This window comes from Mycteria americana, chromosome 4, assembly GCF_035582795.1.
Source record: "Mycteria americana isolate JAX WOST 10 ecotype Jacksonville Zoo and Gardens chromosome 4, USCA_MyAme_1.0, whole genome shotgun sequence".
NCBI classification, from domain to species: domain Eukaryota; kingdom Metazoa; phylum Chordata; class Aves; order Ciconiiformes; family Ciconiidae; genus Mycteria; species Mycteria americana.
Window position 1 is genome coordinate 32,244,887 of NC_134368.1, and position 15,018 is coordinate 32,259,904.

The following is a 15,018-nucleotide window of genomic DNA, read 5'->3' on the forward strand; positions in this document are numbered from 1 at the left end:
GTTACTTCTTATGTTACAAAATTTATTTTCTAACAGTATTATGGTTATTGGTTATGTTTTTCTGAATTTGGTTGTCCTTTTGGTATTTTAAGTATTTTGCTTCCTTTTTCTTTCAGTTGAGAAAGTAGCTAATGAAAGCCAGAAAACACCCAGAGATGTGGTCATGATGGAGAACTTCCATCATATTTTTGCAACCCTTTCTCGCTTGAAAATTTCTTGTCTTGAAGCTGAGAAAAAAGAAGCCAAACAGAAATACACTGATCATCTTCAGTGTTATGTAATCCACTCACTCGGACAGCCTCTTGAGAAATTAAATGTAAGTATATTTGAGTTCATATACATTTAAATGGTACAGAGTAGTCTTCCTGAAGCCTTTAGTTCGCACTATCTGATCTCTTTATCACTTCACCTATCATAATATCTATTTTATTATTTTAGACTCAAGTATGCCTGGCAAGAGTACTCTACTCATGAGGGTAACAGTCTTGGATGAAAAAAACCCAAATTTTTCATGGTGATGAATAGTACTAACTAAACATCAGTTGTGTCTTAAGCAAGTGGTTTTGAGGAAGGAAAAAGTGAGGGGAAAAGTAATCAGGAGTTTTGGGATAAACTTCCCCACCTCAGCTGCAGAGAAAATTACTGTAGTTTCTGAACTGTTCAACAATAAGAAAAGTTTTAGGGAAGTTCTGTATGTCCGAAGTTGAATGAAGTGTTAAACTGAATGCTGACCTAGGTTCATAATCAGTTCTGCCCACTGAATATTTCCACCTGTTCATTGCTTTAGAAAAAGCAATTTCTATTCTATAGAAACCTAAGCAAAATCTGTAAGTATTTTAGCCATTCATTTTCTGAAAAGTCTAAGATGTATTCTCTTTTTGAAAATTAAAATGCTTTATTGCTGCTTCCCACTTGTTGTGGGTTGACTCTGGTGAGCACCTAAGCTGCCACATAACTAACTGCTTGCTCACTCTCCCCTCCGCAAGCAGGACAGGGGAGAGAATAGGAAGAGCAGAAGTGAGAAAATTTGTGGGTGGAGATAAAGACAGTTTAATCAGTGAAGGGGAGAGAGAGAAGAAAAAAAAAGTGATGCAAAGGCAGTCACTCACTACCTCCCACGAGCAGACTACTGATGCCCAGCCAGTTTCTGAGCAACAGCCACCTTGAAGACAAACACCACCCCCTCTTCTAACCCTAATTTTTATAGCTGAGCATGATGTTACATGCTATGGAATACCCTCTGGCCCGGTTTGACCTGTTCAGCAATAACCAAAATATTGGTGTGTTATCAGCCCTGTTTTAGCCACAAATCCAAAACATAGCACCATATGGGCTGCTATTAAAAAAGTTAACTCCGTGTGGTGTTCATGCGTGTTCATAGGCATACTTCCCTCCATTTTTATTATGTTGAGCCAACTGGTGTGGGGCAGTGAGAAGAGAGGGCAATTATGAACAAATATTGCTGTTGTGTAACTATGGTTTAAGTAGAGAAATTCCTATTCAGATGCTTACTCAGTTTATCTGAATGGTCTGGTATCTTCCCAGGCTATGGCCTCATTAATTGAGGATTTTGAGATTGAATCAGTGTTAGTTATAAGGTTGCAAAGAAAAGCTTGGTCACTTCTAGAAATGATTGATTTCAGTTGTACGCTAGTACTTACAGAGTGCTGTATTGTTGGGCTGTGCTTTAATGTTTATGGTTGAGCACTACTTCATGCCCAATTAAAAAAACGGGGGAACACACAACAGTTGTCAAGCAGAAACAAGACTTAACTACACATATGCTTGTCAAATTAATTAGTTTAGATTTGTGATAATCATTAATGCTGTTATTGTTTGTTAGCATTTTTTTGAAGGTGTTGAAGCTCGTGTGGCACAAGGTATACGAGAAGAGGAAGTAAGCTATCAACTGGCTTTTAATAAACAAGAGCTTCGTAAAGTTATAAAGGAATATCCCGGTAAGGAAGTGAAGAAGGGATTGGATAATCTCTACAAGAAGGTAGATAAACATCTCTGTGAAGAAGAAAACTTACTTCAGGTAAACTAAATCATGTCTTAAAAACCTTGCAACGTTTACACAAAGGCTTTTATTATTGCTTTTGCGTATGTATTCTGTGAGAAGTGCGTAGCTTCAGCATAACTCTGAAAAACTATGAATTTTGAGTGGAGTTTTTTATAATCCCACTCTGATTCTATTTGTTGTAACATTGATTTGTACTGTCATGGTAGACAGAGTTCAGAAAGAAGCTTCCTTTATGATTCCCTAGGTGTCCATTAGTGGGTGATCTCTGTTCTGCAAAATATACTGGAAGTAGAACTAGATTTAAATAAACTGTTAACCTGATACAGAATTTAGCTGGTACAGTATAGCAGAATATACTTTCAATTACATCTTTTCTGATAGTTACATTCTTTAAGTTTTTTCTTATACTCTGTAAACTTTCTCACTGGAGTAAACAATAAGTAGATTTGAGAGTTAAGCATGTACTAACAGCTTTTTAAAGTCTCTGAAACGTGAATTAGTAGCACTGTTCTGGTTTGGGGTGTTTTCTTCAAAGACAAAGCAACATCTCTTTTAGGACAACTTCCTCTTTACTGTTTTCTGCTTTGCAGATTTGGTAGGAGTCCTGTAAACATTAAAGATCTTAAACTTAATGTGTAAAAAAAAAAATTCAATCTTTTGGTTTTTAATGCAGCAGCTCAGTTTACTGAACTTTGTTGTTAGCAAGCTTTAGTTTTAAAATGACACCTGAACAGAGAATCAATTAATGAGCCAATGTTTTATAGTTCACATACAGTGTATTGTGCCAGTTGACATTTCCTAAAGTTTGCTTTCTTTGGCAGGTTGTGTGGCATTCCATGCAAGATGAGTTTATACGACAATACAAGCACTTTGAAGGGCTGATAGCTCGCTGCTATCCTGGATCAGGAATTACTATGGAATTCACTATACAGGATATTTTAGACTACTGCTCCAGTATTGCACAGTCTCATTAAGTTCTAGAAAGGGGAAGAGAAGCTAGCAAAGTTTCTGCCTGTATATAAGGGAATCAAACACTATAAATGCTATTTGTTTTTAAAAGGTGCATTTCCATGTGTATGTGTAGTTAACTGCCATATATGTCAAGTTACACTCCTGCTTCAAATGTCTTTCAGGGCAAAATGAAACCTTCGGGGACTTGTTGCTCCTCTACTGGGCTGGAGTACTGTTTGAAAGCATTAATTCTGTGAAACACTTTGGATGTATTTGAACATTAGGGGAAGGGAAAAACTACTTTTATTTATAATCCCTTCTCTTGCTAAAAGCAGTAAGCACTACCTTCATAGTATGCAAAAAGGATACTACTGTTTTCACTAATATTTTGCATCTTGGAAATTATGTAAGCATTAAAGACTACCGGATCTTTTCCCTTCCTCGTTCTAGAAAGTATGGATGCAGTGGGAATACTGAATTCATGTTCTGAGATGTAATGTGACTATGGCTATAATTCTTAATTAAACTGTGTTCATCATATTCTTTATTTCTATGGAGCGTTATTTCAGAAAGGTGAAAATGCAGTTATTTCCATTGTTTTGTCTCTGGGCATTGAAGTGGAACTGCTCTATTTCTCAACACGCATTTTTTTTTTTTTTAATTTCCCTTTAGTAAGTATGATGTAGCATCAGTATACTTCCACCTCATGTAACCCCTTCCTCTTCCTGGAGCTTCAGCTGCCTGTGATTCAGGACCTGTTTTTTCTGTACAGCTTGAGGAAATTGCTAAGTTGTTGGAAAGAGCTGGGGTGTATGTAGAATAAAACAGGCACAATAAAGGTAAACATGCAGACAGAGGTTAAGATTTTGGGTTTTGAGATGCAGATGCAAGAATAAAAAACAAAAAACAGTAATATAATAATGTTGTAAGACTCAGAAAGAAAAACTAGCCTGCTCTATGGCAACTCAGCAACATTGAGGCACCTCGATGTGGGTGAGCGTGCTAACGTGTTAAGTCTTGTAGCTCATTAAATCCTAGTTGTCTTTTGTGTACTAATAAAATACTTGATCCAAGTTGTGTATAACCCACTTACACGTGACAAAAGGTGGTAGCCAAAGCAACACCAAGGGGAGGTAAGGGTTACACTTAGCAGAAATTCCCTACAGGATGGACGGCTTGTAAGAGCTACCTGTCACTTCTACATCAGGCACTTCACTCCCTGAAGTCTGGGCAGAGGCAACCATACTACAGGCAGTAAACGCAAATAAGACCCTCTGGCCAAGGATGACGGGCGGCGGTAACCTCCCTCTCTCCGCTCTGGCTGCAACCAGAGCTAAGCTGTCATCACGGGCCTCTCCTCTGCATGCGGCCCGCGGCTTGCGCCAGCAGGCAGCTCCTCGCTCGGCCCGAACTAAACCTCCTCTCAAAGCCCCTAATGCGGGACCGGGGGTCAGCTGGGACGCCCCCCTCCCGCGTACTTCAGCCTCGGTTGCTTCTTGCTCCGAGGCGGAGGCGAGCCTCTCGCGCTAAAGCCGCGGGGGCCGAGGCCTTTCTCCCCCGTAACGCCGCGGCGCCCAATGGCCGGCACGGCACCCGCACTACGTCACCCTCCACCGCCCCTCGGCGCGAGGGCTGCCGGTCGCGCCGGAAGGGGCGGGGTGGCCGACGCGGGAGACGGTTGGCCCGGCCGGCCGCGGGTGCAGGCGCGTGCCCCGTTGCTGAGGTGACGGGGCGGAAGCGGCCGCTGCTCCGCGCGCCATTTTCAAACCGCCGGTGCGGCCTAGGTGGCTGCGCGGCGTCTGCGGAGCGGCAGCCCCAGCCCCGGGGGGCGCGGCGGGTGGGCAGGCAGGCAGGGCTCGTGTCCGCCGCGGCGGGGTGTCCTGTAGGGGAAGGAGGAGGGTGCTGCCGGCGGGACCGGGGCTCCTCGCAGGCAGGCGGGCGGCGGCGGCGCTCAGCGGCTGGCTTGGACTCCCGCGGTCCCGGCAGCGGCCGTTGTAGCAGCCCTGAGGACAGCGTGGCGCTGGGCCGCTTCCGTCTGTTCTGCCCCTGGGGAGCGCAGATTAGCCTGAGCAGCCTCCCCCAGCGTCTGGCCTACACGCTGGTCTCTTGTTCCCTCGGGGTTCTGCAGCCCTCCTTCCCCGCCGGAGCTGCATCTCTGCCGAAGCCTCACTGAAACATCTCGGCTACTCCTTAGTGGCTCGGCCTGCGAGAATTTGCTTTTAACGGTATGTCTGGTAAGACCGACCCGGAGGGAGGGTGGAAAAACTAAAAATAAACCTGTTTAGAAAGGGACTGGCTGCCCCTCTATAAGCATAGATTGGGGTTGCTGAAAGGTCTATACAGCTTCCAGTTTGGGGAGACAAGTGATGAGCAGGCTCATAACCCATAGGGTTTTCTTGTACCATAATGTAAACTTACAGGTTTTGGTGACTTTAAAGAAGAAATCTGTTTTTCTAGAGCAAGAGTTGTCTTTGTACTGGCAAAGTGGCAACAGTTCATAGCAAACGTGGTGTATGGATATCTAGTCAGAAGTGAACTCCCAGCAAATCAACTTGGAAACAGACTTTGCCAAAACAAGTGCAGCCTCATTCAGTGTATCTTGAAAGTGGTGTTGCAGTAAGGGCATTTCACAACACAGCCTTCAGTGTCCGTGGACTGTATAGAGGCACGTATTAGAGCATTACTATAGTCAAATGGTTGGTCCACCAGGTGCCTTTTTTACCTGGGTGAAAACAAAACTAGCTCTTTATAGCAGAATGAGCTACGTGACCAGTAATTACAGGACAGGAACAGATGTTTTGTAAACGTATTTCACATGCATGCAAAAAAAAAGCCTTTAGCATGTCAGTTCTGATGAATGAAAAATGCATTTTGGTATTTCCCAGAACTGAGACTGGAAACTCCATAATTGTCTCTGGTGTTAACATTATAGACTCAATAAAGAAATTTATTTCATAGCATATAAATTTGTCCGTGCTAATTTCTTTGCGTTCTATTGTCAGCTATGTAGTTTTATCTTTCTTCCACACGGCTCAATGACCGTATTATGTCTTCCACGTCCAAGATACATCTTTGCTCTGCTTTTTTATTATTTGTTTTCTTATTGATAACACAAGTTTTGCATCTGGAACCGTTCTTAACCTATACTCACCATGAATTTTGCTGCATTGTTTTCAGACTGAAAGGAGGGCTTCAGTGTGCTGAAGCTTTTCTGTTTCATAGTCCACCTGTAACGATTAGCCTAATGCCTATTAACATTGCTTCTTTCACACAATTTTATGCAAATTGGTTCTATACTAAAGGAACTGGATTCGAAGTTCCATTATTGCCGACCTTTCACATAAATGTTCAATTTCAGTCATTGGTGACTTAGAACAATAGGGAACAGTTCATAGGTGTTAAATATGTCTATTTCATAAACACCTAGGTCTTCAAAAGACTGCTCACAACCATCCAGGCATGTCACAAAATGAAGTACATGAAAGTTGTTATCTTTAGCAGTCTTTGTGAACAAAGGAGGAACAAAAAATGAGGCTATTGGCTCTGAATATCTCTTCTGTGAATAACTGAAAGATGCACTCATTTAGACATCTTAATAAATCCTTGTCTCGAAATGCCTCATTTAAAGTACCATTTAATTTTCCCTTTTTGTTTGTTTATCTGATTTTCTGTTTTTCATCTAAAATGGAAATTATATTTTCTTCCTAGCGGCACTAAATTACATGAAATATTTAGATAATGAATGATGTGAACTATTTATGCAGCTAATGTAGCCTATCTTGTGGGAAATACCAAAGTTGTTAAGAGTGCTTTCCAGTACTCTGCAAATTTACAGACAAAGCTAGTAAATTCAACATACCTTTCATCATGACTCAATTGTGATTCACAAGGCTATTAAGTTTCTTTAAATAAAAGGATATTCTGGATTGAGTTGACTGGGTAAGAATGATGTAGAAAACTTGGATTTCCAAAAAGCTTTTGAGAAGCTTCTTTACCAAAAGCTTTTAAGAAAGCAAGTCTCTCTCCGAAATGGAGAAAAGGTCATTTAATAGCTCACTAAGTGGTTAAAAGAAAAGGTAGAAAGTACTACCTTATGGTGAACGTGCAGAAGATTTTCTGCTGTTTAACACTGATCTGCTGTTTAACACAAATTTTCCTGATCTGAAAGAATGGGTTAAACAGCGGGGGACAAAACTTGCTCATTATATGGACGTGTTAAGAGCAGTCCAAGGGTTGCAGAAGAGTATCACTGGACTGAGTAATAAAGTGGGAGTTCAGGAACAGTGTTAATAAAGGCAAAGTAATACACATCATGGGCTCTAATGTGGCAGTTACCGCTTGGAAAATGAGATGTTAGTGTCACTGTGAATGCATCTAATTGATGCTTTAGAGCAATCAGAAAGGCAAATGATAAGTTAGGAATCATTATGAATAGTGAAGGCTACAGCAAAGAATCTGTATGGCTGCTCAGAGTGATCTCAGTCTCAGAAAAGGCATGGAAAAGGGACAAGCTGTACAAGCTACTAGAAAATTTTGGAAAACAGATTTGCTAAAGATGCCATCATGAATGGCTGAAAGCATGAATAAGGAATGATTGTTTAGTATGTCTTACAATAAGAAGAAAAAAAGGGGGGGAGACGCACACACCCATGTATTTATGATATATTTTTCCAGACATACAGTTAAAATTAGGAATTCGTTGCCACAGGCTATTTCAATGTAAAAGTGCAAAAGATTCAAGAAAACAATTAGACATGTCTAAGAAAGGTCTATCAGGTACTATTATAATGATTTAAGTTCAACGTTAGGCCCATCAAGTTAGGCCCAATGTTAGGCCCTGCTCTATAGGCTTATAGAAAGAGAAGGTATGTAGCAGTAAGATTTGGCCCATGTTTTTTATGTTTTTATACTCTTGCTGTGGCAACTGTCAGAGACATGGGGTATTGGGTCAGACTGATCTTGGATTCAACTGAATCGGTACAGCAGTTCATATATTCATTTTATGTTTCCAGAAAACCAAATTTTCCTGATGGAGATGTTACTAGGTACTTTTTGATGTCATGATAAGACTAGTGATAGACTTTAAGCTTAGGATATGAGATTTATGCTATGGTTGTCTGTAATGACAGAGGTCTGGAATTTCTGACGCATAATTTTTTTCCAACAAAGATTATTTTCTTTGAAAACTTTAATATCTGTGTTAAGCTCTCTGAAATAACGACCCCCAATTCTTCTTCTTACTTTCATTCCTGGACATCTTTTGGGACCTATACTCTAACTACTCATTTCTGGGACTAATTTTGGATCAGATGTGGCTCTAGGGAATATAAGATAATACCCTTTCTTGTTTGATTCCAGTGGCAATAATGTATTGAATTAAAAATTCCCAGTCTTTAGGAAGGAGAGTGGTTCAACCAGAAGGCTGTTGGTACCTGTCATATTAGAGTATGTTTAGGTAGCTACACCTCATTTAAACGTCCATTGCAGTGAGGTAGCAAGATCCTGTATCTACTTCCTAGCCACAGTTACTGGAGTGCTAACATCTGTCCATTTATTTTCTCCACAGTTACTGTAGAAAAACTTTATTCCCTTACAAGCTGTGACACAGTTTTGTTCTTGATGTTTCTTCTGTAAAACTTTCTCAATACGATTAGTAGAACAATCCTTTCTCTTTCTAAAACACAAGCTATTAAATCAAGTCTGATGAACGATTTTAAACTAATTTAATCTTTTTCACTGATAAGGTTCTTCTTAAGGAGAAGATGAGCTCAAGAGTTATCAGCTTACTTCTGTAGTAATATAAGATGTATTCCTGGGACTAAATCTAGACACAGTAACACAATCACTGTTTTCCTGAATTCAGCACAGAATCCTCAACATTATTGCAGAAATACCAAGGTCTCATCACTTTTCGCTTTAATCTTTGGCTGCCAAAGGAGAACAAAGAGCATTTCGTACACATTAGTACATTGACTTCCACTTAGTACATTGACAGTTACCATTTAGTGGAAGGAAGTGTGCCTCCTTCAACCATCCCAGCACAATATGCAAGGAATTGTTTTCCATGCCATTGCCTAGTTAATATCTCAACATCCTGACCCTCTTCAAACAAATATTTTGGCAGTACCTGGAACAGATGCTGTGCTTGTAGGACTGGTGATTTTCTCTCATCCATGGAGCGGTACCTGGCAACCACAGCCCCGTTGCTAGACTTATTTGTAGTGTTTTGGTACAATGAGATGAAATCTTACTTTCCAGCCTCAGACATGAGAGAAACTTGCAGGTTTTCTCATGTTATTATTCATAAATAATTTTATTTTCAAATACCTGTATATATTTATTTTATATCTTTTTAAAATCTGGGAAATTGTGAAACAACATGGTTTAAATGATATCTATATTCTGTCCCCCTTATATGAGATGCAAATAATGCTTCTTCAGATTGGTAGTTTGGCTGCTGAGGTCTTTGCAGCCAAGAAATGTGAGGGAAAATGTTTTACAGAAACAACTATTTTTCAAAATATTTCTAACTGTTGAAGAGATATTTTCACATATTGGGGAGCATCAACTTTAGTATTCCATTTCTTTTCTCATTCTATCTCTAAATCCAGGACATAACGATGTAAAAATTCTTCCTCCCTCAAATGTACATGGCAAAACCAAAATTTGTATCTGGATTCCGATACAGTAGTGCTGATCCAGCCCCTTTTAGATCAGGTTAGTAATAAAAAGATAACTAATCAGTCAAAAGAAAAAAAACCCCTCTGATCCTTAAACTGTATTTTCCAGAAAACGATGCAGGTAGGACTATAGTACACCGGTGGTTTTTTTCTTTCCTGTTTTCCCTCATAGAAAAAAGATGTTCAAAGTTAATTTGTCTTTAAAATTTTACACATTTGATGCAATTTTACAAATGGTTGGCATAAGTTATGTTAAGTACTGCCTTGTAAACTTTGAAATTAAGATTTATATAAGAAAGAAAAAAGTGTATGGGATTTTTGAGAATGATCTGTCAATTTGCATTGTGGAAGATACCATGATGACCATAATACAAAAAAATCAAAATCTGCTTCTTAGTCTTCTCACAGAAAGATCTTTTCAGAGTTCAGTTCTTGCATACTGGAAATAAAAAATTATGTTCATACTCTAAGATGTTAGGTAAGAGAAAACTAATTGCCAAGCCAAATATTTCTTTTTAAAGAAATACGTAAATATGTTTAAAACTTTTTAGTTGCTCTATGATTCTCTTTTGGTTTACTTAAATTTTAAGGACATGCTTATGCACTGTATTTCCTACACAAAAGATGGTTTTTCCATTACTTTTTTCTGTATTATTCCTTCTTTAAAGGACAAGTGCTGTAACAGACAATCTTTTGCAGGTGTCCTATTTTTCTTGATTGTGACAAAAGCTGCTTTGGAGGTGTGTTTACAATGACTACAACTGCAGAGCGAAGGTTCATTAATCTCAGGAAACGTCTAGATCAACTGGGCTATCGGCAACCATTGGGAGTGGAGAGTTTACCTTTGGTGGAAAAGCTGTTTAGGTATTCAAAAGGAGATTAATTAAAAAACATAGTAATCATATAGTAGGTATTGTTTGATTTTTGACATATAAGGGAAAATGCTTAGCCTGAAGATTATTTTCAAGCAATGTCATTTCAGAGCTAACATTCAGTTCCTGTGTATGATGAAGTCAAATAGATTTGCTTAAGTGACAAGAACATCTTAAGATTTCATTTAGTTCAGTAGAATTGTTTCTAAGGATGTATGGTCTAGGAAAAGTCAACTTTTCTAACCTCATAAGAGAGCCAAGAGTAGTCACTACTGATATGTGCTTAAAGGACACACCCTTATAACTGGTTGTATAAAAATAATCCCTGTTGTCTGTACTATGACTTAAAATGAAACATTCACGGCTCCGTTTTTTATGATTTCATTTGGAGAAGTTGAAATTTCCCATCTCTGCAGGTTTACAGGACACATAACAATAAAAACAAATTTTCAGGTGACCTTCTTAATATATGTGCCATTTCATGGCTTTGATGTGATTACGAACATGGTAAGTTCCACAGTAATCCAGTTATATTTGGCTAAACATGCAAATGTAGGTGTTCTGGTTCTGTTGCTCTCTAGCATCTAATACAGATGGAAGAACCATAGGTAGGCAGATGTGGAGTAATCTGCCTTCAACGTTAGGTCTCATTGTGGTGTCTAACAGATAGGTTTAATCCCTCACTGACTTTGATATTATTTTCACAAAAATGTTTATAGCTACTTACCACTAATTTCTCTTATGGAGCTTCTGATCTCCATATAAATACTAGTAACCTTCTGGCCTTTTTAATTCTTCAAGTTCCTTCTGTGGTAAGTAGTGCTACAACTTACGTAGTGCTTGGAGGAAAAAATCATCTTGCCAATTTTTAATATCTCACTTTATGTAGAAAAGAGAGTTTATTGAATTGTCAGGTGTACGCTTGGGGTATGCTTTCTAAATATCTTTATTTTTTATATTTGTCCTCTCCTTTCCTATGTACTTTTTTTTAAGTGAATTATTCCTGTCTTTCAGTTTTTCTTACATGAATGTTCTCTTTGCCTTTCTTTGAACCCATTTGTTCTACAGTTAACATGGTCTCAGGGAAAGGGTTTTGTTTCTCAGGTCATAATAAATATTTGCATCTGCAGTGTAAAGGCTGCTAACATTTCTAACATGTCTGATGCTCCTTTATTCTAGTGACCTAGTTCATACAACTGAGAGCTTGCGCAGTGCAAAGTTATCTGCTGGAAAAACTGAAAAAGAAAGCAGCAATTATGATGCTATTTTGGAACCTTATAAAACAGAGAATGCTAAACTTACCAGGGAAAATAATGAACTACATTTAGAAATATTAAAACTGAAAGAGCAATCTGATCGTCATGTTAAAGGTAATATAAAAATTATGATACTTTTTTTTAATCCTTCCATGCCAAAATAAAATTGTGGCCAAATCCTTGATCTGCAGATTCATGTATCTGTACTTATAAGTGAGTGTCAGTGGTCATTGACTTTGGTGCCTTTAATGAATTAAGGCTTGTGCACAGATATTTCTTTTGTAGTTAAAAAGCTTCTGAGGTCCTGCAAATCACTGTTTTAATCAAACATGAAAATGTTAGAACTTTTGAACATATACTTTCATACCTTGAAATGCTACTTTTTAATTTAAAATTAAATACTGCTGTTAAATGTGCCTTTATTCTACAAAGGGGTTTTACTTGTATAACATGTATAAATATATATATTTGTGTGTTTGTGTGTATATACATACACATATGTATGTGTATTTGAAAATTCCAGGTTTTGGAAAAGAATATAGGGTTCTCTTTATGCCTATTTTGGTGCTACTAAGAAAAATAATAATGAATAAGAAAGATAATATTGCTTTTGCTCTCCCTTGAAGATTTGAAAGCTTCCTTAAGGAGGGTTGAACATGAAACGGCTGACTTGAAATTTCTGAATAACCAATACGTACATAAAATTAAAATGCTGGAAAAAGAGAACAAAGCCAAGACTGAAAAAATTCAGCAGCTTCAGGAGAAGAATCTGCAAGCAGTGGTGCAAACACCTGGTGAGTGTAAAGAGTCACAGATATTTTAACTTTTCTCTGAGCTTTTTTTGGCTCTTCAGAACATAATCTTTTTTTTTTCTGCTAGGAAGAGATGTTACTATTGCTACAGTAAAATAACTATCCAATAGAATAACATTACCTTTTGAAAGTTTTGGCTCTGAATTCAGTCTTTTTCTCTGTATGGAAGAAGTTTCATTAACACATCACTTGTGTTAGGGACAAATCTGAATACAAACTTAGATTCAATAGAAGACTATTAAGTTAAAATGTGACTGGAAAGCACTGTTAATCAACAGCTATTTTTTTTTTTTTAATGCTGCACCTAATTTAGTCAGAGGCAGGTTGTTTGACACTTGAATCTTTTTGACAGCTAATTGATGACGTGTAAGTGACTAATTCAGATTTTTGTAACCAAGATCTGAAAGTAGCAAGAAGCAAAATAGGTCTACAAATAAATATTCCAACCCTCTTAAAGCTTACAGTATTTAAAGGGTCTTTTGATAACTTAAAATGTTCTGGACGTTACTTTCAGGTTAATTTCTTTCTCCAGGGTTTCCTTTTTCTTCATTTTTTTCAAGCTAAGGGAAATAGTGAGAAGTATTTTGTGAAATTTTGAAAATGTCTTTTCTTTCCAAGTCATTGAATTACCTATGTATTTTTGGCATCTGAGGGAAATTAATGGGTAGTTAGGGGAAATTAAAATTTCTCTCTATTTTTCCACACCTTTCTGCATTTCATGTCCTTCACTTCAAAGATGCCATGTTACGTTTTTATCTGTCTTCCTGCATACTTGCCCCTTGGTCACCAGTCTTCTGGGATTTTTCTGTACTACGTCATCAAATATTTTATGTTCTTATTTAATTGTGTGATGAAGAGTAATTGTTCCTTCTGGAAATAATACTGTGTTTTGCTTTGTTTTTAATATAATGTTACCATGCAAGCAAATAACCTACTCTGCTTGATATGCTTATGATATTTATTCACTGAAATGACAATAGGATAGAAGGAAAAAAAACATTACTAAGCAATGCAGAGGTTAGTTCAGTCATAAAATAGTTCTTAAATGTGAAAACAAAATGTCTTTTGTGATGTTTTAATTTAGCTTTTTTAGTAAGGTAAATCACTAACAGATTCATCAAGTTTGAACTGTAGAATATTTAGGGTCTTAAACACCGGGGAAAATTACTTATACTGAACTTTGCATGTTTCCTTATTATAAAACTGAACTTCGACAAAGCAGATACTAACCTGTAAGAATGGTGTTGCCTAGAATGTACAAATTTTATCAGCTTATGACAGTAAGATCAAAATGGTGAAACATGCCAGTTCAGAAGCAGTGGAATAAATAGGAAATTTCATTTTGTATTAAAGAAGAAGACTCCCTTGCCATAACTCCAAGTAATAGGCATTTGGGTTTGGGCTTTTAGGTGGCAGAAAAAGAAGCATTCCCTTCAGGCGTCAACGAATGCAGATAGACCAGCCTGTCCCTCCATCAGGTGTTAGTGCCTATCCAGTTCCTCAGCCAGAGGACCCTTATATTGCAGACCTTCTTCAGGTGGCTGATAATCGGTAATCTAAAGAACTTTTAAATTTTGAAGTATAGGTATTAAGTATCTGCAGTGATTTTCCAGCCCTCACCCTCCTTCTGCCTTTCAAATTTGCCTCAAAATGGTATTTCATGATGTTTTAAGAGCACTGTAGTTCTTAAATAGGATTTTGCCTAGTGATTGACAGTGCTGCCTGTGCCAAAGTTGCAATGGATATTTAATAAGCTGCTTATTTCCTTAAAGGATTTCTCTTAAGATTTCTATACTCGTTTTACTGTTATACCTAATTTTAGATTGGGTATTCTGGAAAAAAGCTAGGTGTAATGTTTTGCATAGGAGTAAACTCATTTTTCCTGTTTATTTTGGAAGACTAAAATATTCTTGATTTCTGTAATACTATTTTTTGGCTTGGGAACCTGTATTATGAAAGGTTCAAGTCAATTCTTTTTTCTTATTTAGACTATATCTGTAGAGAGTTTACCTGGCAACGTGTTGGCAGCAGGGGCACTGCTGGGGTGGCCTCTCTAAGGAGAGACCAGCAGCTACCCTGTGCTGGACACAGCCAGTTCTGCTTAGCTTCAAAACAGACCCACCACAGGTCACAGCTGAGCCCATCAGCCAAGCTGGTGGCTCCCCTGTGAAAATGTATTTAAGAAAGGGTAAAAAACAATGCTGCGCAGCAGCAGTGAGAGGGAGGAGTAAGAAAAATATGAGAGAAACAACCCTGCGTACACCAAGGTCAGTGAAGAAGGAGGGGGAGGAGGTGCTTCAGGCACCGGAGCAGAGATTCCCCTGCAGCCCATGGAGAAGACTATGGTGATGCAGTTGTCTGTGCAGCCTGTGGAGAGCACCACATCAGAGCAGATATCCACACTGCAGCCCATGGAGGACCATG

The 15,018-nt window shown here is 38.4% G+C and overlaps 2 protein-coding genes across 13 annotated transcripts in view; both read left to right on the plus strand.

The window, feature by feature from the left end:
- The window catches only part of EXOC1 (exocyst complex component 1), a 33,580-nt gene extending 30,066 nt beyond the window's left edge, over positions 1-3,514 (plus strand). For all 8 annotated transcript variants that reach the window (XM_075500085.1, XM_075500091.1, XM_075500092.1 and 5 more), the window contains 3 exons: positions 117-316; positions 1,844-2,038; positions 2,845-3,514. In XM_075500085.1, coding sequence (XP_075356200.1) covers positions 117-316; positions 1,844-2,038; positions 2,845-2,997 — 548 coding nt within the window. In that variant the 3' untranslated portion in view covers positions 2,998-3,514. The remainder of the gene's footprint in view (positions 1-116; positions 317-1,843; positions 2,039-2,844) is intronic.
- A 1,136-nt stretch (positions 3,515-4,650) lies between these two features.
- Positions 4,651-15,018, plus strand: part of CEP135 (centrosomal protein 135) — a 40,962-nt gene continuing 30,594 nt past the window's right edge. For 2 of the 5 annotated variants that reach the window (XM_075500096.1, XM_075500097.1), the window contains exons 1-5: positions 4,651-5,199; positions 10,354-10,518; positions 11,706-11,896; positions 12,409-12,576; positions 14,004-14,145. In XM_075500096.1, the coding sequence (XP_075356211.1) occupies positions 10,406-10,518; positions 11,706-11,896; positions 12,409-12,576; positions 14,004-14,145 (614 nt within the window). In that variant the 5' untranslated portion in view covers positions 4,651-5,199; positions 10,354-10,405. Of the gene's footprint in view, positions 5,200-9,610; positions 9,692-10,353; positions 10,519-11,705; positions 11,897-12,408; positions 12,577-14,003; positions 14,146-15,018 lie in introns of those variants that run through there. The other 3 variants (XM_075500094.1, XM_075500095.1, XM_075500098.1) reach the window with 3 other exon arrangements.